This window comes from Pseudochaenichthys georgianus, chromosome 17, assembly GCF_902827115.2.
Source record: "Pseudochaenichthys georgianus chromosome 17, fPseGeo1.2, whole genome shotgun sequence".
In the NCBI taxonomy this organism is placed as follows: domain Eukaryota; kingdom Metazoa; phylum Chordata; class Actinopteri; order Perciformes; family Channichthyidae; genus Pseudochaenichthys; species Pseudochaenichthys georgianus.
Window position 1 is genome coordinate 27,257,607 of NC_047519.1, and position 22,282 is coordinate 27,279,888.

Here is a 22,282-nt window from a genome sequence, read left to right on the forward strand (position 1 = left end):
GTAATAAGGTTCAGTGCTTAATATAAGTAACACCGACAAGTGACACAAATAATTCAGTTGCAGAGACGCTACAAGATGTAATGTCGTCTTTTGTCTGGGTCCATGGACACATCACTCGGATAAAAGCAAAGTATAATTCGACACATTGTATAGTCTACTGAGAAAACAACCCTTTTATAAAGATACAAATAACTGTCACAGAGGCTAAACATAAAAAAACTAAAATAATGTTCGTCTTAGAAGATAAAAAAACCTATATGCTCCCGGGGGGATCCACTCTGACAGAATTAGTTCATTGCATGTTCAATATCTATCATATCTGTTTTTTCCAGGGAAGTTGATGAAACACTCAGAAAGAGGTAAGTTAAAGAAACCCAGCTAAGTGCATCAGGGGTATAGTTTCACAGGTTTGATCTACCCTGAGTGATGCTTAACTCCCCTCAAAGCCCATATGTTACCCTTGCACTTAAACCCCTGCTGGATTTTCCGCTCAAGAAAATGTCTCAGAATAAGTCAGGTGCCTCCCTCAGGGGGCGGATGGAGAGGGGAAAGAGGAGGAGGAGGAGGAGGAGGAGGAGGAGGAGGAGGAGGATGTGGGTTTGTCTCCATCACATGCTCATGTCTCTGTTCTTGTTTGCTGGGGCAGCGTCTCCCCACATCACCATCCTAATCAACCGTCCTCCACCCAGCTCTGCCCGTACAGAGCCGAGGCGGCTTGCTGAGTACGTCACATAGACATGGTGTCAGGAGAATCTGCAACTGGAACACGGATTAAATGAATAATGAGCCACAGACTACAGGGATGACAAGGAACAGCGATCAGGGCCTCTCAGTGATAATGAACAGACAATTCTGATACGAGAAACAGTATTTATCTTCATGCAGAGCCTGAAGTAGCTTTTAATGCAGTGGTGCCATCACTTTCACTGGGCGCAAATCCATTTTGGTGCTTTAGTGTCTCCAAATAAACCCACTTCAGCCAAAGTGCATAGCTGAAGTTGTGTTTATGTAGATTAAGTTGCGCAGTGCAATTTAAGAACAGCCCGACACAAGAATGTTTTGTGATTTGATCTTTTTCCCATTGAAATGCAAAATAAAATACAACTTATTGCACTTAAGACCGAGTCTGTGCTGCCTTAGATTAATGGATGATTCTTATCAGAAAAGTCTCCAGGACACATCCTGAGCTCCTGCTCGCGATGCTTATCTGGCTGCAGCCGCTTTTCCAGGCTGCATACGCTGCAACAAGACTGGACTTCTGGTCGCAGAAATGTAAAATAAATGTTGCGCTCTAGTTTCAGGATAATAGAGTCGATACATACACACTAGGGTGACTCTCACGGTCTCAGCTGCAATCTGCAAGGCGAGGGTCACGCAGCAGTGGTAGCCGAGCTAGCATTACCAAGAGCAGGCTGTGGGTTTGATGATTTAGTGTTATGCTTTTTTATTGAATAAACGCCTTTGGCCGTCTCCATAAGGCATGTAAGCCTGGCTTTGCAGGTCAAAGAGGCCCATCAAGAGTCCCCCATGCACACAAAGACTTTTCTAGCAAACCGTGTATGCACACACATGTGAGTGTACATATGGTGCAACAGGGGAAGCCTTTGTGGAATTTTACACAGCTCTGTTTGGAGGCTCTCTGAGATTTACCAGGAAAGTCAGTGAAAAAAAACCATCCAGGCACATTCCTTGGCAATAACCCGCTGCTATCTCTGGAACACTGACCACTTTGATTGGCTTGAGCGTGATGACCTTGCCCCATTCCCTTCCACCAGCATTCCGGTCAATGCGAGCAGAAAACAGGAGCACTGATCAGAGACGCACAGATGGGGAGATCTTGATGACAGACAGTTTCCTGCCCATGGTCTTCGATGAGGCCATTGTAGCTGACGCACTCACTGGGGATATACGCTACAAGAGGGGGTCAATACCGATAGTGCAAGGCATACAAAAACTTTCTTTGTGCTTTGCCGATTCCCTGGCTTTTTTCTTGCTGCCTACTTACTCAATTTCCTGCACGGCAGGAGAGGGCTTCCTTATCTTGGACTGTTTATACCTGCACATCGGCTGGTGGTCTTTTGTTTGCAGGTGACCCACCCTTAGGTGACATTTAATTCCTGGACAAAAAGTGTGTGGTCATGCTCTATGGCACAGCCTCTAGCCTGAGGAGATTACTAATACAGTGAAAGCAACAGAGCTGCATTCATGGCCTGTAGCGAGGGCTAGTCGACAGACACAGCGAGAGAGAGACCTAACACACATTATTACACTGGTGTGAAACATACATGACCATAAGCCATGAAAACCGAGTGAAATAAAGGGAAAACCACTGGTGAACCAAAGTGGAAACAGTTTCATCTTATATGCATACACTTGTCCCTCTCCTTCTGTGTTTAAAGAACAGTAACATCAGAGAATCTAATCAGAGCCCTAAAATCACACACGAGTCACAGAAGGCTCACAGAAGCACATTTACGGAATCCCTCATAATTTATTTTATTGATCGCCATCGTTTCCCTACTGTCGACACGAGTTTTACCACCAGTCGTTACTGTGTAAAGGCCCTGTCACACTGTCCCGAAATTGACACCCGATGGACACACGAATATGGAATTGTGAATTTCGCACGAAGATGGCCCCGAACCACACACGAAGGCAACATTTACATTACATTTAAGACATACAACTACACTGAAAGTACCAAAAACAATTATGTTACAGTACTATGATACTGTACTGATATTTTCAGACTTTGTTCTTTACTTTATCCGTCTTTATATGTAGAAAATATTACGTTTTCTCCGTAATGTTGTTTCCATAACAACAACAATTTCCTGTCAACTGTCCTTCAAAATAGTATATTATATCCTTTTTAGTTTCACAGAACACAAATTGGGTTATTTACATAATATGTTTACATGATTTTGTTGTGCAATAAAACAACCCGATGGACACACGATAAAGGAAATGTTCAAATTCGGCTGTGATCGTAGCAACATCGGGCCGTTCGTGAGGGCATCTTAAGCCTTCGTATGACCGCCGGCGGAGTTTCTCAGGCTCCGGCAGCAACTTCGTGAGCGGAGGCAAAATCTTTGGCATGCCAAAAAATTGCCGAAGGACCTTGCGAAGGTTCATTTTCGTGTTGAATTCGTGTGTCAATTTTGCCCTTCGTAAGGCCATCGTGAGGGCATCTTGTTATCCTCGGTGCCATCGGGCATTCGCCCGATCAGAGTGAATGTGAATGCACCGATGATAACACGAAGATGACACGATTTGACAAGATGCCCTCACGAGTGCCTTACGAAGTTGCCGCTCACGAAGTTGCTGCCGGAGCCTGAGAAACTCCACCGGCGGTCATACGATGGCTTAGATGCCCTCACGAACGGCCCGATGTTGCTACGATCACAGCCGAATTTGAACATTTCCTTTATCGTGTGTCCATCGGGTGTCAATTTCGGGACAGTGTGACAGGGCCTTAAATCATTACCAGTAAAAACTCAAATGTAAGACCTGAGCTTTTATGACATTTCTGATACAGAGGAAGGAGGACAGGAAGAGTAGGGCATCATTTTTTTCTAAATGTTCACACAGAGTAAATATAACTAAGGACATTTCTCATTTTCTTTTTGTAATAGCAAGGTTTTTTGTTCTAATGGCTTTTGTGGTTTTTACACTCATAATGTGTCTCAAAACTCAAGGTGTCTTTAACAAATTAATGCTTAAAATGCACTACAATTTCAGAATAAAACTGCTGGAGTGGCTGTTCTGAAAAACAAAATTTGCAGCCGCAGGTATTTCGTGAAAGTAAAAATCTGCTTTGATTGCCGAAGCACAGTGTACCTTCTGTGTTAAATGTTATATGACTCCTTTTGTGTTTAAATGTTTGTTAAGCTCTTGTGCTTTTCCTTTTTTCAAATGAAATTAGTTCTGACATGCCTCCAAGCTATTTAAAAGTATGGGGTAAACATGGAACCATACTGAAATCTAACAGTTTGTTGTTGCCTATAAATACTATTGTCTTTGTTCCAAACCTGAATTTATATTGTTGGCAAATACTTCCCCTCACACTAATAAAGGAAAAAGACTCAACAGCTTTCTTGAGAGTAGCCTTTATTTTATACGAAACCCTTCTGCTTCCACTCAAGATTAAATGCATTACGTTGTTTTGACAGCTGAACCCTCCTGTGAAGCAGACTTACACCGAGCAAATCCAAAAGTTTAGACTCTGAGGCAAACTACTTTGTGGTTGTAAGCGGGACTCATCTATTATTTGAATTAGGCTGCCTGGAGAAAAAAACTGTGGACAGCATTTAAGAAAGGAAAGAGTGAGGAAGGCATCTGCTCCAATGTTTATATAACTTGTTACCATAAGGGGTGTGAATGGAACGGCTCCAAGATGCTCCGAGCAAGAGAGATTTAAGGCATGCTTAACAGATGAAATCAAACTGTCAGAAAACTGTTGCTCCTAGTCGAATAAATAAAGTGTTTGTTCATCAGCTGGCTATGCAACAACAGTTTTTACGATCACGTCCAAACACATAATAAAAAGCAAGCTTCACATTCACATATTGGATGGAGACATGTCTTGCTGCTTTGGCTTTACAAAAAACGAACTCAGGAAATCGCTGTTGCAATAAATCTAGGATGACCCTAGCAGGGGTGATATTGTATTTAATTTCCTCTGAGTGAAATACTGATCCTTGAGATTCATCCGTCTTTGGCTCATTTCGGTTTCATATTCTCGCACAACGTTTTCCAGTTCTTCGGTTACTGTTAAAATAGCACATTGTTGTACAATGCTTTACAGAAATACATCTGGTGCGCTGTACATTGACTGAAACGCTGCATACTGCGAGGCTTGTGGCAAACGCTTACACAACTGTTTTGAAAATAAAGGAGACAAAATATGATCATTTATCTGTCTCCAAGGGTGCATTCAATCCAGATGATGAACCCACGCCTTTTTGTCCGAAATATTTCCAGTAGTTTCATGCAAGACGGATATACCAGATTTTTTTTTCTTCCTCACAGATTGACCAGTCATCTGTGAATCTCCCATGGTTTAGCTGATAATTCATGATCGCCCTGGCATGGACATTCAATATGAATTATAAAATGGCAAGCCAAGCATATCAATGGATGACAGACTGGATGTGTATGGCCCGGAGCCAGAGAGGAGTTAGAGCACAATGGCTTCTCCATTCAGTCAACCCCACCACTGGAAATGCCAGTGTGGCACAAGGGAGGGTCCTTCATCAGCTAAATGTATGGCACTGCTTGAGACAAATGTTGTGCTCAGAAGTATTGTTAACCTTTACAACCTTTTGGGGAGAAACACAAGCATTTGTCCAACCGAGGAATATTTCACAATCCCCCTTAGAGCGAAATGTGCAGCGTGTTATCCAGAGCGTTGTGGGGGAGATTCAAAACAGAGCAGATTGTTTTAAAGGAATCTATCTTTGTTTTTAAAGGAATCTATCCTTTTCTTTTGATGCAAGATTTTTTATTTCTACTGACTTGATTATTTAAAAAACTGAATATGAATGTCCCTCATTCGTTCTCTCTGTCCATACTAAACAAACACTGACTTCTCTGATCCCCATCTCTGCAGATATAACACAAACCACTTAATCTTTTACATTTCCCTTTTGTGCAATATTTAGATATGAAGGCCAAAGTGCCTTCTCTGCTTTTGGCTTTTAAATACATCAATCAACTTAAAGGGTTGACACTAGACTTGCAACCTAATCCTCCCTCAAACCTGGCTTTCTTTACTTTAAACACTCAAATAACAGCTTTCCATTCAGTCCCAGCAGATATGTTGCTGTGCAAATGCCCCACCTTTGTGGCTGCTCCCTTTGAATCTGGAAGTCTTCTTTCATAATGGCAGACTGGGAGGTCTGAAGCATCTAAAACAAATCTGATATCTGCATGCCCTACTTTACTTTAGCAGGAGCGTCCATATCTGTTATGCAACATCCCCAGGATGAAGTAAAATGGAGTCCAAAGAAAATGTAGACCTACAAATAGTATATAAATATAAGGTGAGAATTGTCCATGTGATGTTTTTATCTGCTTGGTTGACGTAGCCCATGTTAGAAGGTAATAGACAGATGGTTCCTCTAATAACCTGCCAAGTATTTATTTTTGTATTGCCTTTTCTCAATGGCAGCTTCTCAGAATGTTCTGCGTAACAAACCATCTGATGTGTCAGGTGAAGGGTCCGACGTGCCATTGCTGGATTCAAAATAACATCACACACACAAGAAACTCCCGGGAAAGCAAAGCATGAGTGCAATCTCTTATTGGTGTTTTCACTGTATAAATCTCAGTGATAACAATGTGAATGTTTCTTCTATTTATTTCCTTTACACCATATCAAAGCTGCCCTTGGAGAACAACATTAGCATTTGGTATCTTAATTCTGACAACCAGCTGAATGTTAGGCAAATATTCATTATTTTTGTAGCTCTGTTTTGGTCTCTACCAACTCCTGAGGTATTGTCTCTTAAGATACTAAATTGTCCAATGTGTTCAGCAGCAAGTCATATATTTCGTCTGTATGCTGTTTGATGCTAAGAAGGTAGTGGTCAGAACATTTTAAAGAAAGTTTTCCTAAAAAACGTTAGCAGTGTAAATGCAATAGATATTTAAACTGTCAGTTCATCACTTTAATTATTTTACCTTGCGATAAAAAGGGTAATAACGCTAACTGAAGTTTGTCAGAATATGCCCAACTGGGGTTCATCCTTCCTACTGGCCGTTGAGGTCAATACTAAGAGAGGGAAAACTCACTTTCTTTGAGCTGAGCATTTCATTCAGCGTGAGGAATGTTTTGGGTGAAAGCGATAACCTGATTATACTCTCTCCTGGTGAGGGACAAGAGGTAATTATCAAGTGGAGTTTTGTTGCTGGCACTATGATGGAAGCATAGATCATAAGGATGCAGGCCCTGGGCTGGACAGACTGGAAGTGAGTGGCATGTTGATAGAATCAGATATTGTTTTCAGAGGGAGGGACACACACACACACACACACACACACACACACACACACACACACACACACACACACACACACACACACACACACACACACACACACACACACACACACACACACACACACACACACACACACACACACACACACACACACACACACACACACACACACACACACACACACACACACACACACACACACACACACACACACACACACACACACACACATTCCTTTATTGATGGATGGGCAAATATGCATTCTTAGACCGGAGAGCCCTCGCATCAAGTGAAACCCAAAACCTGAGCGTTCTGCATACCAAGCAGTATGCTTCTTTAAGAAATCCAACAGGACTATTCAATTCTTCAAATGCCTCAGCAATATTATCTATAATTGCTTATCTACAAAAAATTGCATCTCTGCTGCAAAGCTGCTGGGATAGCGGGCTCTATTGCAATATGTCTTTGTTAATAAATTGTACACCATAGCCTAAAATAAAATGGAAAGAGACATCTATCAGAAGAAAACAGTCAAAGGGAGAAAAAAGGATACATTCAAATTGAATGGGTATCCCCAAAAATACAGTGCTTCTAATATCTATCTGTAATCAATGCTTGGCACACAAGCATGTGATTTTGGGTTACTTTGTTCCCCAGTACAATGGGAATGAAAGAGGGGGAAATCTAATGATCATCATTAAGCAGACATACCAACATCAGTGGTTTTGATGGGCATGTAACAGACGGGTGTGTTTTGTGACAATACTTGTAATTACAGCCAAATGCACTAATCAAAGATGAGGGAAGGAACCAAAAAAGAGCCTTGGGATGTCATTGCAGACAATTAAAAACACTGACACATACTTTCCTAGTTTCAGCGTCTGGCACTGAATCAAGTATTGCACTTTCGATGCTTTCAGGTACCCCGACCATCAGAAGGATTTGATTTAGGCAAAAGAAAAGAAGGAATACAATACCTCAGAATACCTCTAAGCGTTCTGTTGTATAGCTCACTATGCAGAAAAGGTGCAGCGATGAACAGATATTAATGGGAAGGTCTTTGACACACCGTTTGACTGTTGTTCTGAAAGTGAATTCAATGTGACAGTGAATGTGTCCATTAATAAGCAATAATAAGATGGGTTCAGTAAAAGTGTTTGAACACACATGTTTCCCTCTTCAAGGGTAAAGCCACTGAGGGAGAATAATTATGACATACAAAAAGACGTGTGCTAATAAATACCACACATTCATCGCTGAATAATAAGTGGCTTTTGAAAGAGGTTGACCAGAATACCATTAACACTTTTTGCCACGCAACTCCATGGTTACTCACCTTGTGAACAGTGAAGCAAAAAGAGAAGAAGCAAGAGGCAGCGAAACATCGGACACCTCCACAGTGCAGAGGCCATTGTGCGCTGTATGCAGACGACCCAGGGAGCCTTTTTGCTAATAATAGTGGTTTAATTTGTTGCAGTGGAAAAGCTGAAAGCTGGAGCGATGTCAACGATCAGTAGTTCTCAGAGAAGTCACCAGTCATCTTCCTCATCTGGAAAAAAGAGAGAGGAGAGAACATAAATGTGGAGGACTGTTATCATGAGTATCATCACAGCCTTAGGTACCACATTTATTTATTTAGTTTCTGGATTCTGCATGTCTGCATTCCAAGACATCAAATCCAAACCCCCTGAAACAACATTTCTGACTGCTGTTCAAATGAATAGACAGACGCATTTTGGAGAAGTTTTCATGTAAATATTAAAACATTTTTCTAAAATGTGTATGATGGCAAGGACGTGAAATAGAGCAGACAGGGTTCCTGGTTCTATTTGCACTTATTCAGATCCCTGGGACGTGTTACAACACAATGTTTACACTGCCTCATTCTCCCAATCTTCCCTGTTCCACCTTCACCATTTGCTCCCGTTTCCCCGCAGGAGAAAGCCTGTCGCTCCGGCAACACTTTCTCATAGGACGCCATTAGAGACACAGTCGCTTTGTGAGCTACTTTTGTCTCCTTCCTTATCAAGGGGTGGCAAAAACAGCCCTTTGTCTGCAAAAGCTGCAAAAGGTTAGAGCCAAAGAGACGGACGAACACACCAGACAGATAAGCTGCTTACTAAAGTCAAACACCGAGGAGGGATGTGTTGTGTCATATGTGAAATGCCACACACACACACACACACACACACACACACACACACACACACACACACATGCATGCCTGCACAAACATATAACCAACACACTGCTGAAGATATGGCACTGATGCAGAGACAGCACACACACAAATATATTGTATATCTTGTTTATTTCCATCTTGTTGCCATCCAGCATGTCCCCAATGCATGCACACACACACACACACACACACACACACACACACACACACACACACACACACACACACACACACACACACACACACACACACACACACACACACACACACACACACACACACACACACACACACACACACACACACACACACACACACACACACACACACACACACACACACACACACACACACACACACACACACACACACGTATCCAAATGCAAACAGGATCGGTCACTTAGTAGCCGTCGCTATGCAGATGTAGGTTAATGTTTCAAGTGCCTGAATGCTGCTCCTTCAGAGCTACTCGTCTACTAGCCTGATTATTTTATAATGAACCTACATTTGAGCTGCACAGCAGTCAGCTCTGATCGCTCGCCAGGCCCCACTAATCGCTTGGATATTTTTGGCAACATGAGAACCCACAAAACATGGGAAGCGTTTACATTAGCATACTGAGTAATAATTCAGTCACTATGAGGTATTCTCTACATGACCGAAGCCTGGTCATGGGATAATCGGTACAAAAAAAAGCCCACCGGGTCGGCACCAAGCAGCAGATTGTTTATTTTCATTTGAGATCACCTTGGTCGAGCAGTTGTACAGCACAGTCTGTGCCAAGGGAACATACATACAGCTAACTTATAATTTATCAGTCAAACGTGGGTGGTTTTCATAGCTTTTGTGGTTATATTTATCTTCCAGTTGTTTATATGCCAGTGGCACCGAACCAGATCAGATAAGACAGAATTGGTGCTTGCCAGCCCTCCTGCAATACTTCTAATAAGGCTGCTAACACTCTCAGGTCTTCTTACAGAACTGCCACCAGTTTAATATTGGGCAGAAAACCAAATCTCCAGAGACTTGTGACTTCTTCCTCAGCCATTTATCTTCTGCAAATATGTGGCCTGGGGCCCGGGTAACCATAATAGTGGTTGACAGGAGGAGATTGGAAACTGATGAGGGGGACATCCCCCTGCCCTTCTGGCCTGCTGGGCATGCTGAGCAACTCAGCCCCTCCAGACACCAGGGGGCGAGAGCCTGCCGGCCTCTCGGATGCAGACCTGCCCTCACCACCCCGGGGTTCTTTCTCCCAATCGGCTGTCTCCCTGCTGAGTTACATGTCTCCTTTCTCCCTTAAGCTGGTAGAGAACACAGCCCTGCTCATCTTCCCAAAAACTGTTTTGTTTGGTGGGATTTCTGCACTGAATAGCTCTGGACTTGAGATAAAAGGATTAGGCGATTAACATTTAGATGCTCTTCACAGGAGGGATCCAACATGGCAGCGTAGAAAACAGACGCAGAAACCAGGTCCTCCACAAACTCCTGCTCTGTACTCCTACTATGTTTCTTTTAAGCTCGGGACAACTTCCTTTGCCATTTGAGATTAAGCCGTATACCACTAAACTGGAAAAGCTAAAAAAAAAAAAAACAGACGAAGGACGGATGAAAATAACTGAAACGCCTACCAATAGCACTAGCCCTGTGAGGCTAACACTGAAGTACCACGGACATGGTTTCTTGATCAAATGAAAAAGGGGTTTGACAAATTCAAACTCTGATGGACCACAAGCTGAAGACTTTAACCATTTCTGTAGAAACACTTGTCAATGAAAATCGAGCTCTTGGGTGTTTGGTCAAATAAATTGAGGAAAAGCAGGCTAACCACACATATCGTCTCCACTTCTTGGCCTCGCTGACTACAAAAAACCAACAGAAGAAGAAATTAGCGGACTAAAAGAAAAACCCTTTTACAGGTATGGCCGAAAAGATCTCAAGGAAAATATTCCCTTTCAGTGGACCACTCAGTGTGTCACCAACTGGGAGGGGCCTTTTAACTTAATCATGACTTTCTGCTTAAAGAGGTTGGGAGGGACTTGGACTAATGGATGCATTTTCTAATATACCTGATCGGATGAGTTTATCAAGATTACCTAAATGGCTTTCCTTATTTTAAACCCTTCCCATTTCTGTACATAAGATTACATTATTTTTAATTAGAGAGAATGATATGTACATTTATCTTTTTAAATGAACATTCTTTATAAACAGACATTATGACAGAATTAGCCAACCCTCCTGCATGGAAACGTACGGAGCAGTGCCACTCATTAGACGTGCCACATATTCAGACACATCTCAAAGGTGTTGGAGGTAGGGGTAGGTGAGGCCAATAAGTAAAGTGTTAAAAAAAAAGATCCTCTACACAAGCACTGACAGTCTTATCATGATCTTACATCAGGGGACAGGGGAGGGCGGTTATGGGGGGCTCAGATGTTCTCGAGCAGAAAATGATTGGTAAGTGAGGCATCGTTAACCCCTCTGAGATAGTGCTAAGGAATTATCTATGACAACCCCCTCCCCGCCGAAGCTTGAGAATTGAGGTTACTTGTGTCTTGGCCAGCAATTTGCGTATAATGATCATCATGTTCAAAGCAAATATGTTTTAAAGAAAATAAAATGTTCGCAGTTATGACTAACTGTCACCACCTACACTAAATCTAATGAGCATAAGCATTTAATATACACCAGAAGACCACTGACATAAAAGCTATTTATCTTGTTGTGCCTTTGGGTCCTCTTCCTAGAAAAATACAAGTACATATGCATATTCCCTCAGGGTTTCTCTCTCTATTAACAGTATGTCTTTCTGGAAACAAGACCCCAAAAAAAATCCACCAATGAAATGAAAAATGATTCAAATATTCAAGACATCTGTTTTTCTTTTGTCTGCCATGCATACACAGTGGAAACCCAAGGAGAGAAATCTATCATCAGTTAAGATAATGGAGAGATTCATAGTCCGCAGCCAATTTTTCACATCAGCCCGATAGAAATAATAAGCAAGCATTTAAAAGAGGACGGCAAGCAATTAAAACATAATTAAAATAAATGGATAGAAGGAGACAGCCCACATGTCTTCACATGAAATACAAGGCTGTGTGCAACAGCCGGCTGAATGAATGTGAGTTTCCTTTGACAAAGCTTGTGTCTGCCTCACTCAAGCTGGAGAGGCGTCCAGTGAAAGGGAGTGAGAGAAGGGGGGAGTTTGGGAGTTTCTAAGCCGGGAGGGACTAAATGGATGGGAGAAGGAGAGCAGAGGAGGAGAAGAATGGAAGGGGGAGAGAGGAAGGGGCGGTTGGGTCACCCAGAGGATTGACAGCCTGTGAGTATGGCCTGACCTCCTCGGTTCGCCTCCAAGTTTTCTCCACAGGCTTAGTGAAGACAAAAATAAAGCCCAGGAATGTTAATTTATTTTCGATTGTCGATGGCGAGAAGAGAGATAAAGAGTGCATACATACATATCAAATAAGACTGGAACAAAACTAATGCGCAAGTCCAAGTGTAAGCTGAAAACCTACAAGTGAAATAGAGATGTTGAGCAGGATCGAGCCAACACAATGATTCGTCTTCCACTCTTTCAGTAACTGCTAATTTGGAGGACTTTCTGCCCCGCCCACATGCCCTACATTCAGGGTAAAAAAAAGGCACACATGTGAGAGGGGAATTTCAAACATCAGAAAATGGTTGATGGGATGGAAGTGGGAGTTGGGAACTACAGGAACTAAGAAAACACAGCCTCCAGACACTTTCTTTCCCGGTCCTCGGTTCACCCTGATGTTCCCAAGGAACCCTTTAGTGATGACAGTCCTGTCAGGGCTGCGCTTTCATTCCCTGCAGGGACGTGATGTCATTTCCTTGGCTCCATCGGATATGAAGAGAACTTGCCATCAACTGCCAGAAACAAAGATGAGTTGACATGGAGCTCAGTGTACAGTGTGTTTTCTCAACCCTGCTGATAAGAAGCTGCAAATGCAAGAACAATTAGGGGGTCTCCGCTGACTATAAACAGTCACTATGTTGTAACAAATTACATTTTATAGACCAAATGACTAACCTAAGAAAAGTCTACATTTGTTTTAGAGCTGTTCTAACTTTCATTCACAAAACCATATCCTTTTTTGATTAAAGTTTTGATTTGTTTAATGAGAATATGAAAGCTTCTATACTTCTCACTCATACACCTTTTTCTGATTTTCTTAGTCTTTAATTATGATTGAACAAGCTTTGAGTTGTTGATTAAACAATGCAAGCAATGTTTTATACTTTTATGAGCAATTTATTATGTTCGAATGGCCTGTAAGTGGTTTAAAAAGCTATTTAATTCAAAAACTAATTAAAGAACAGCAAAACATTCAGTGCAATTATTGTTATTGCTTTCTGTGAGCCAAAAAACAGGATTAAAGAAGTCAAGAGATATTATATTGCTTTGCTCAATTTAAATTTAGCTATATGCTTTGCTTTGAAATCACCAACTATCAAATAATGAAAATGTTGGATAATCTACAAGGTATTTTCTCAGTTAATTGCGGGCACTATAACATTTACCAAGAATAAAGAAAATGTCCACAACAGTCCAAGTTTCAAAATTGATTAATTGATTTGTGCAACCTAACGCCAAAATCCAAAAATGTAAAACCAACATTAAAACTCATAAGTGGAACAAGAGCAAAGATCGTAGCCATACAATGTATTTTTTTTATTTCTGTGTTTAAAGAGGAAAGGAACAATTATTTATCAAAAAGTGTCTATTAGCATATTCTCATTTGTATTGATGAATTGTTTTATAATTTCAGTTTGAGATGAGCTCGAATTATTTTAAGATTGTTTTATTTATTTCTTCCTGTGAGCTAGTGTGTGCTACTTATTTCATCATAATTACAGCTTGTTTCAGAGCCTATACATAATTTATGGGCCAACAGATGTTTATAAGATGCTTAATAGATCATGAAACTTCTTACATCTTCTGTTTAGGTGTGGGTTAAAATGACTTCCTGTAACATGAAAAGATGCGAAATTCAAAGCACTTCAATTCCAGCTTTTATGTCTTCTTTTGTTTTCGAAAGTTGTAAAGAAAATGCTTTTAAGTTGAAATGTTCTTCAGGGTAGCTTAAAAAGCCCAAACAGAAACCCCCTGAAAGGTCCAATGCTTTACTGTTTTATTGAGAGAGAGCACAACAGTTGGTGTGTTCAGCAGCTCTCGGCCAAATGATTGAGGCAGTAGATAAGATAGAGTGCCAGCGGGCAGATGGACATAGTGAAACAGAGAGGGGTGAGCAAAGAAGCTTAGTAAAGTGAGGAGAACAAAGAAGACCAAGACTGAACAACCAGGTTAGTGTCAAGCTAAAAGAAGAGAGGGCGGTGTGAAGTCTTCAAAAAGGAGCCGTGCGGAGAAGAAAGCACTTATAAAAAGGGCAAAAGTGGATCTGTCCAGGTTTTGTATTTGAAATCACCCGTCAACAAAATAATTACTATTATCTTTGCCTGCTTCATCCTCCAATAGCAAAAATGACCCAAGAGCTGCAATTTAATATCATGTTCATTAATCAATGATTTAGTTTTACAGTTAATTGATTTATTGCTTTCCAAAGCATGTCAAAGCTTGATTTATTCTAATTGTACAAACCCCTAAAAGGTTCACTTAAGTGTAATTCAATAGAGGGTTTTTGCTATTTCACTTCAAGAAGCACTCAAATGATAATCAGACGAGTTGTCAATTGATTGTCCTTTTATTCTTTTAATTTTCTTTTAATAAATCAACAAATAGTTTCAGCTCTGACTGACATGTTTGTAAAAATGACTATTTCTATTCATCTTAATATACTTAAATAAATTGCTTGCTGGATAAATGTTTTATAGTAAGAACCTCATTTTAGGATTCAGAATTGTTTTCAAAGGTTACTTGGGCTTATTGAGATCATACGTATTCTATAATAGGCTGAATTACAAATTAGAAAATGCGTGGGGGGAGAAAAGGAGTGAAATGTCTTTTTCATTCTCCAGTCATTTGGCACAGGTTACCCTGAGCTCAGTAGCCAATCCTGCTTGGCATTGAAATGAATAGGCTGACCTCAGAGCAGTTGGTTAAACAGTAGGGTCACCGGAGAGGAGCGCAGAGCAGCTCGAGACTCTGACATGGAAAAGAGAGGCTTCGTCTTTTCAATCAGTCTCTTAATAAATGCACTGACAGCCTCACTTCTCGCCTCCTCCACGCATAATTCTAGCACTCCCCACACACACACCCACTCTTCACCTCCAGCTCTGTCCAATGTTCAAAACACATTTTTACAAGAGAAACCGTGATTGGCCCCACCAGTATCACCCCCCACCTAAACTCACAAAACACTCACAACAAATTCATTCACTCCTTCAACACATTTCCAGCAGGTGATGTGTTGATGTTCACACCTTCTGGGGGGAAATGCATTGACTCCTTGTAAAACATGTTACACACTGTAGCCCCATTCAGACTGGATTAGTTTTCAGCGAAATGTACCAAAGTGACTGCTAATCCATAACATGTGTGATGTTAATGAACAACATACATGCGAGGAGAAATGTGTTGAATTGGCTTACAGTGTTACAGAACCCTATTCATGTGCTGGCAGCACAACACAAATGTATCATACTAATAAAATGTATTTTACGCAACCAACATACAACTTGTTTAAACAATTAAATTAAATCAGACAGAAGAAGGAGAAGAAATGTTGCATCTGGAATAGTCAGCCGAGTGTGCAGAGCCCCTCTCTCCTCAATATAAAATGACATTATTTCCAAACTATCTCAGGGTTGTCATTTCAGATAGGCCTAGCTGAGGGTTGGAGGTTATTCCGGAGGTTCCAAATTTAGCTGGCCGTTGAAATCCGCACAACTTCCCGACATGGCAAGATTCGGATGGGACTAAAATGTACAGACATGCTCCAATTTTTCGATTACTTTCCCTTCCTCCCTCCCCTTAAAACTAATCCTATCCCAAATGGGGCTTACAAGAAACTGGTACAATGACATGTTTGTTGCCAAAAGCAAAAAGCTGTTTCTTTTTTTTACCAAAAATATATATATGCAAATTGAGCAAACACCTTTTATCCCCGAAGGGAGTGAGTAGTTGGTGGTGTAACCGAAAAACTAACTCTGAATTGTATGCTAATTAGCTGATTTGGTTTCAAAAGAGGGTGAGGGGCAGAATAAGTCAGAGATGCTTTGTTCCAAATACTTCTATCACGCTAGTAAAGAGCACATTATTTTGAAATTGTTTTTTGAGGTTGCCAACGAAATGGTATCCTTTTTTCTTTTTAAATTATATGGAAATTTCCACCTCATTAATACTCTAGTCTAAAGCCACTAAAAATCACATTTAGATTTCCTGAAAGAGACTATTTGACAGAATTGAAAACAAAATATCAGTAGCTCTATTGATATTTCTCAGTCATAATTCCGAAAACAATTATTTGAGGCTTGTGTTATATTTTTGAAAACTGGATCTCTGGGTTGTGAAGGAGTGAAGGAGTGAGGAGGCCACACTGGGCTCACCGAAATTGCAATTTTTTTTTTTCTATTTCTTTTAACAATTAATCAAGAAAATATTCAAATATAAAAAAAATAAAAAATGTTAGTTGCAGTCCTACTACGTGTATATGACAAATAGACATAGATAGATGGATGTTTAATCATTTTTCTGATTTTTTTATAATATTAACAGGGCAAAACGGAAACATAATATAGATATATGTTTTATATTTGCAGAATATTCTCCAGTTTTAAATAGTGTCCTCCTTTTAGGCTGATGAGTAACCGCTACCTAAAGAGTTTAACAGGCTTTTTTCATTTAATCCATACTGAGCAAAATAAACTTAAAAGTTGAACACTTGAATTATCTTTGCATAACACTTGCGGAGTACTACAATTACCTCCAATCTGCCCATACGAGCAACTCCATTCCCTCATTCAGCAACACAGCTGTTGTATTAAGTAGTGAGGCTTTATTTGTAATCAGAAGAACATTAACTGTTGATCAGAAATGTTATATCACTCCAACAAGCTGTTAATTTTCTCCTGACGTCCTGATTTACACTTCATGCTCAGTGCATCTTATTGATTTAGAAGCTATTTCAAGTTATATGGTTCCTTTTAGCTGGAAAATACTTTAATGTAGCGAGGATGACAACTTCATGGCTCACTTCACGTTCACTGACACATCTATCCCCCTGGTTTCATCTCCTCCTGTTGTAGATTCATTGTAAAGTTAAAGGTTTTGCCCAACTAAAAGCACATTTGGGTCCCAAATCCAGTCTGCTTTGCATTACCTCTGCATGTTCAGCACATGGGCTGCTTTAGTACTCTGCACGTTTTGTGTGGTCCCTTTTCATTCAGCGTCTTTAGTGACTGACACGCATTCATTTGCCTTCATTCAGGGCTGTAATATGCACTCAGGGGCAAGCTGACATTATAGAATTGTTGCTTGAGTTTAACAGTTTTACACAAAGTAATAAAGGGACATTTTGTTAAAGAAAGTAAGCAAAAGTGTGAAGTGTGTGATGATACAAACAAGCAGAGGCACACATTCCTCAAGACGAGAGCTGAACTACATTTCACATTATCAATCACAATTCAACAAAACCTCTAAAATGATATCTAATCTAATAATCTAGATTAAAGGATATCTGTTGTTTTTCCCTGTTTCATTGCAAACTGAATATTTGTAGGATTGTTGGAAAGTTTTTAATTAAGAAAATAATTACCAATTCACTAGGAGGAAAACATTATCATTATCTGCAGCCCTGGCATTTTTCGAAATGATCATAACTGCAATACTAAACCAAAAATGTCCGCTTCTCATTTTATTACTTTTCAATTAGAACTTGGTTAGAACCGTTTTAAATGGTCATAATATTGAAAGACAAAATTATCCACAACGATAGTAAGTAAAGTCCATATAATATTAACTAATATTCAAGACCTACTTTACACATGGCACTCAAACAAGACATTACAACCCCCTAAAATGTGGCATAAAAGGGATGATGGGCTTATAGAGGAAGAAAAAGAATAAAATCAATGTGGAAAAGCTAATATAGTGAGTAAAAATATTTTAACATATAAATATCAAGAGCTATGAAGAAGCTGTGACTACGTTCCCAACAAGAGTTGGGAGTAAAGTCTCTGCTGAAAGAGGTGGGAATCTGCTCCAGCACTGCAGGATATCCCTTGATGTTAAACACTGTTTAGATCTTCTGACGGGGGAATTTGATTAAATTCAAGAAACCACTGCAAAGCACGGTGCTGCTACAGTAGTCCTGTAAAATTGTCTCGCACACCTTGGCCATACACAACGGTGTGCAGTAATAGTCAGTCCTAATGAGTCCCACGAGACGGCTGCCAATGCTATTATAGACTCACCACCGTGTAATACAGTCAACCGTTTTCTCTGCCCGTAATCTCATCAGAATGCGGATAAATGTGAAAGAAACGATGAACATCATCTTGTGCTTTTATACTTTTGTTTATGACCGGTAACCCAATGCATGTTTGCGTCTTGGCCCTGGACAAAAGTGTTTTCTAAAGGGCATCTTCAAAATCAATACCTGCTCTGTAAAGGCGGGAGATGTTTTATTGTGTTACCAGTTAAGTGTCTGTTCTTAGCAAACACTGAAAGTCGCCATGAATACTTTCTTTAATTTAAACTTTCCTGTAGTTATTTGAATAAGAAGTTAATGACATTTGCATTCATCCGTATGTTCCTTGTTATTACTTTTCAGCTCTGTTTCTGGTCTCTACTAACTCTTAAAGGTGGGGTAGGTACATTTGAGAAACCGGCTCGAGATACACTTTTTGTTATATTCCATGGACTGCTCTTAACATCCCGATAGCAATGAATATCTTAAGTGCTTTGACAACAAATCCATAAAAAATGTCATCTGTGGAAGCCGTAGTAATGTAAAAAGAACGACCAATCATCTGAGCCGTCCCGGCTAAAGTAACTGGATGGCCTACCTGCCTGTCAGCCTTCCATCTGTGCACAAACGTATCTCGTGCCCTCATTGGTCATGTGTGCGTTCGTGTGTGTTGGAGGAGGGGCTCTGTAAGGAAGTGGCAGATTTTTTCCGGTTGTGTATTTTCAAATTCTAGCGCACTCGAGCTGGTTTCTCCAAAATTACCTACCCCACCATTAAGGACAATATCTGGCTTTTTACCGGCTAACCGTTCCACTGTGTTATCCAGTTACTCACTTAGTTTGCTGCACATGGCATGTGGCACTGGGCAGGCAGTGTACAATGGGTTTTTGTAGCTTTTTTAAACAAAAAAAACATGATATGAGAGCAGTGTGATTGAACCAAAACAGTAAGGTTGTGAGCTGTAAACCATAACAATAATCTAAAAGACTTGTTGGGAGAATTGCAGATTGAAATAATAACTATCTGGGGGCAATCAATTGTTAATGTTTTTAAAAAAGTACAAGTGCAGCTTAAAATCAAGATTTCACCAACTATTCTATTTAGGCAGTGGTTCTGTTCAGCTGCTTGTGCTTAAACAGCATTTCAATTTTTTGGGCATTTCTAGGAAAATAGTTACCGTTATAAGGACATGTTAGTGGCAGCAAATGTCCGTTTGATTGCTCTGATTTGGAAATTGTGGAACCTTAAAAATATTGTATTAATGTTTGAGAGAAAGCAGGAACAAATTACTAAAATGTGCAAATGTTCTGTTTCGTGTCATTTTGAAAAAAAATTCAGAGGAATACTGGGGGGATTGGCCTGGATATCAATTTTAATTCAGTGTGTCAAAACATTATTAATCTTAAATGAAAACATGTTTGCACTGGCCTGTTCAAATCTAATAGCATTCATTAGAGGAAGATCATCCTGAATTTCTGCTCTAGTTAGAATATTTATTTTGTAAGCTTAAAATATTATTGTCAATTTCTAAAATATGATATTGTTTGGCTCCACAGTTTGGCTGTATGTTGGAAATTAGCCATTGACTTAATGTGTACCCACGCTCTGAAAGCATAGACGTGTTGCTTGTTTCAATTGAAAGTCGTTTTTCTTCAGTATTGGTTTGTATTAATTTGTCCACCCACTTTGTCTGTTCCTTCAGAAACAAAGACACAAGCTTCACCTTGCAGCATTTCCAGTGGGAAATAGAAACTGGATGGACTTGTTTTTCTTGTTCCTTTCTACATAATTACTTCCTTTTTTCGCCGTGACAGTCTCAGGGTTATTACTTAAGACATACTGCTCCTGGTTCAGCTGTAAAGCACTTTATTTTTGAAAGATGTACCAATGCAGGTTTACTGCATCATAGCAGTTAGACGAGTAAGACTCACCCCTGCTGTTAAACAAAAAGCTGAAAACATACTTTCGTAAGGACTGCTTACTGATTCAACCTGAACTTTTACTTTTAAGTCAGAATGGACAAAAATACCACATAATTAGTACACAACATATCCTCTCAACAACTAAATAACTTGGGACTTCTGGAAAGCAAGATTGGCCAGACTTCAGGTCTTAAATGCACAAAATGTGTAAGACTTTGACAAAAGACAGGTGGTTTACAGAGCCAAATGTAGCAATTTAAGGTTACATTTCTAATTGAATGTCAAATGGAGGCTAGAATGCATCTTAAAGGACAATACCGCCAAATTATATGCATTTCCACAAAGTTTTTCTGCTCGCTCCATTGTAACGCAAACTGAAGGGCCATACAAGTGTGGGGAGACTGAATTGGAACAATGATGAAAGTGCGTGCTATAAGAATCAGGACAGCTGTCAGGGTGTACGGGCGTACATTTAGTGGCGAAGGACAGATTTGACTGAAATGCGGCAATGTGTCTGTTGCACAGTCGCTCTGTATGCAGCATGTTTTACTGTTGGTCATTCAGGGTCAAACCTCCATTTCATTGTTTAAAAGCAGATTAGACTGGCTGTGCGGTTTCTTACTACGAAAATGCTCAGAAATACTGTTTATGCTGCCTTGGCCCAAGGAAATAACAATATAAAGAACCCATATATATAAAAAAGTCTGACATTTGGAAGTATTTACTTTTGGCATAACAGTTCAAGAACGCTACTTGAACTGTGAATGTGCTAGAGCATCTGACCACTAGACTGTTTGTATAGGGTTTCAACCAACAATTATTTAAATGAGAGCTTAATCAGTTGATCTTTTCACATTTAAATAATGAATATTTTACAGTTTAAAATGTAAGAAAACAGGAAAAACAGCATTTACAAGAACCCGGAGCTCAATGTGACATCTTTTTTGCTTCATTTGTCTGAAAGACAGTCAAGATATTCAGTGATACATAACAGAGAAAAACTCTTTAACAATTCTGAATAAATGTCCATTTGACAAAAGTAGCAGGGCCAGAGTGTTATGTGTACTCCCGTATAAACCAACAAATATAAACAACAAAACAGCCACCGTACCATACTCAATACTTCAGATAGAGAGAAATGTCTATAGATGCAATGCTGTTCCCTGCTGCCAAGTTTCCCTTGTGCTGTGAGGCTTAGCCCAACAGTAGTGTAAAGGATGCATGCTTCTTTTATTTTATTTTGAGCCCCCAGCCTCCTGTTTTTTTTTGTTCTCCTGCAGTACATCATTCCTTTGGGTGTTTGCGCGGTGTCCCTTAGTTACCGGATAAGAGAACCAGCAGCTCAGAGAGTTAAAAGCATGCCCTGTCCCACTCATACTAACAAGACCATTAATAATTCACCCTCATCGGGAAGCATTATCTAACAGCTTTATAAAAAATGTAAGATGGTGGGTGACAACACGGAACAAGGAAGAAAGTGCTCAGTAAGAGGACACTTCAGGTGTCGACAATGTTGGCAACAGATATGTTAAAGTGGAGGCAGAGTGTGGACGCCGTGTCAGCCAGCTGATTTAACCATTATACATAAAAGACAGAGGCCTCGCAGACTTTAGGGGAAAGTCAACAAGAAGACACATCTCCTCTTGCCTCAGCCGTGTGTGTGGGTGTGAGTGTGTGTGTGAGTGAGTGCAGCACAGAGGTGTAAGCATTTGGCCGGCTGTATTAACGCACAGGCTCATTCTCATTGACAGTGAAATCCCTCTAAGCCTAGATCAA

The 22,282-nt window shown here is 40.2% G+C and overlaps 1 protein-coding gene across 11 annotated transcripts in view; it reads right to left on the reverse strand.

The window, feature by feature from the left end:
• The window catches only part of LOC117461984 (adhesion G protein-coupled receptor L2-like), a 135,255-nt gene that overhangs the window by 50,928 nt on the left and 62,045 nt on the right, over positions 1 to 22,282 (reverse strand). For all 11 annotated transcript variants that reach the window (XM_071206445.1, XM_071206444.1, XM_034103994.2 and 8 more), the window contains one exon: positions 8,341 to 8,553. In XM_071206445.1, the coding sequence (XP_071062546.1) occupies positions 8,341 to 8,416 (76 nt within the window). In that variant the 5' untranslated portion in view covers positions 8,417 to 8,553. The remainder of the gene's footprint in view (positions 1 to 8,340; positions 8,554 to 22,282) is intronic.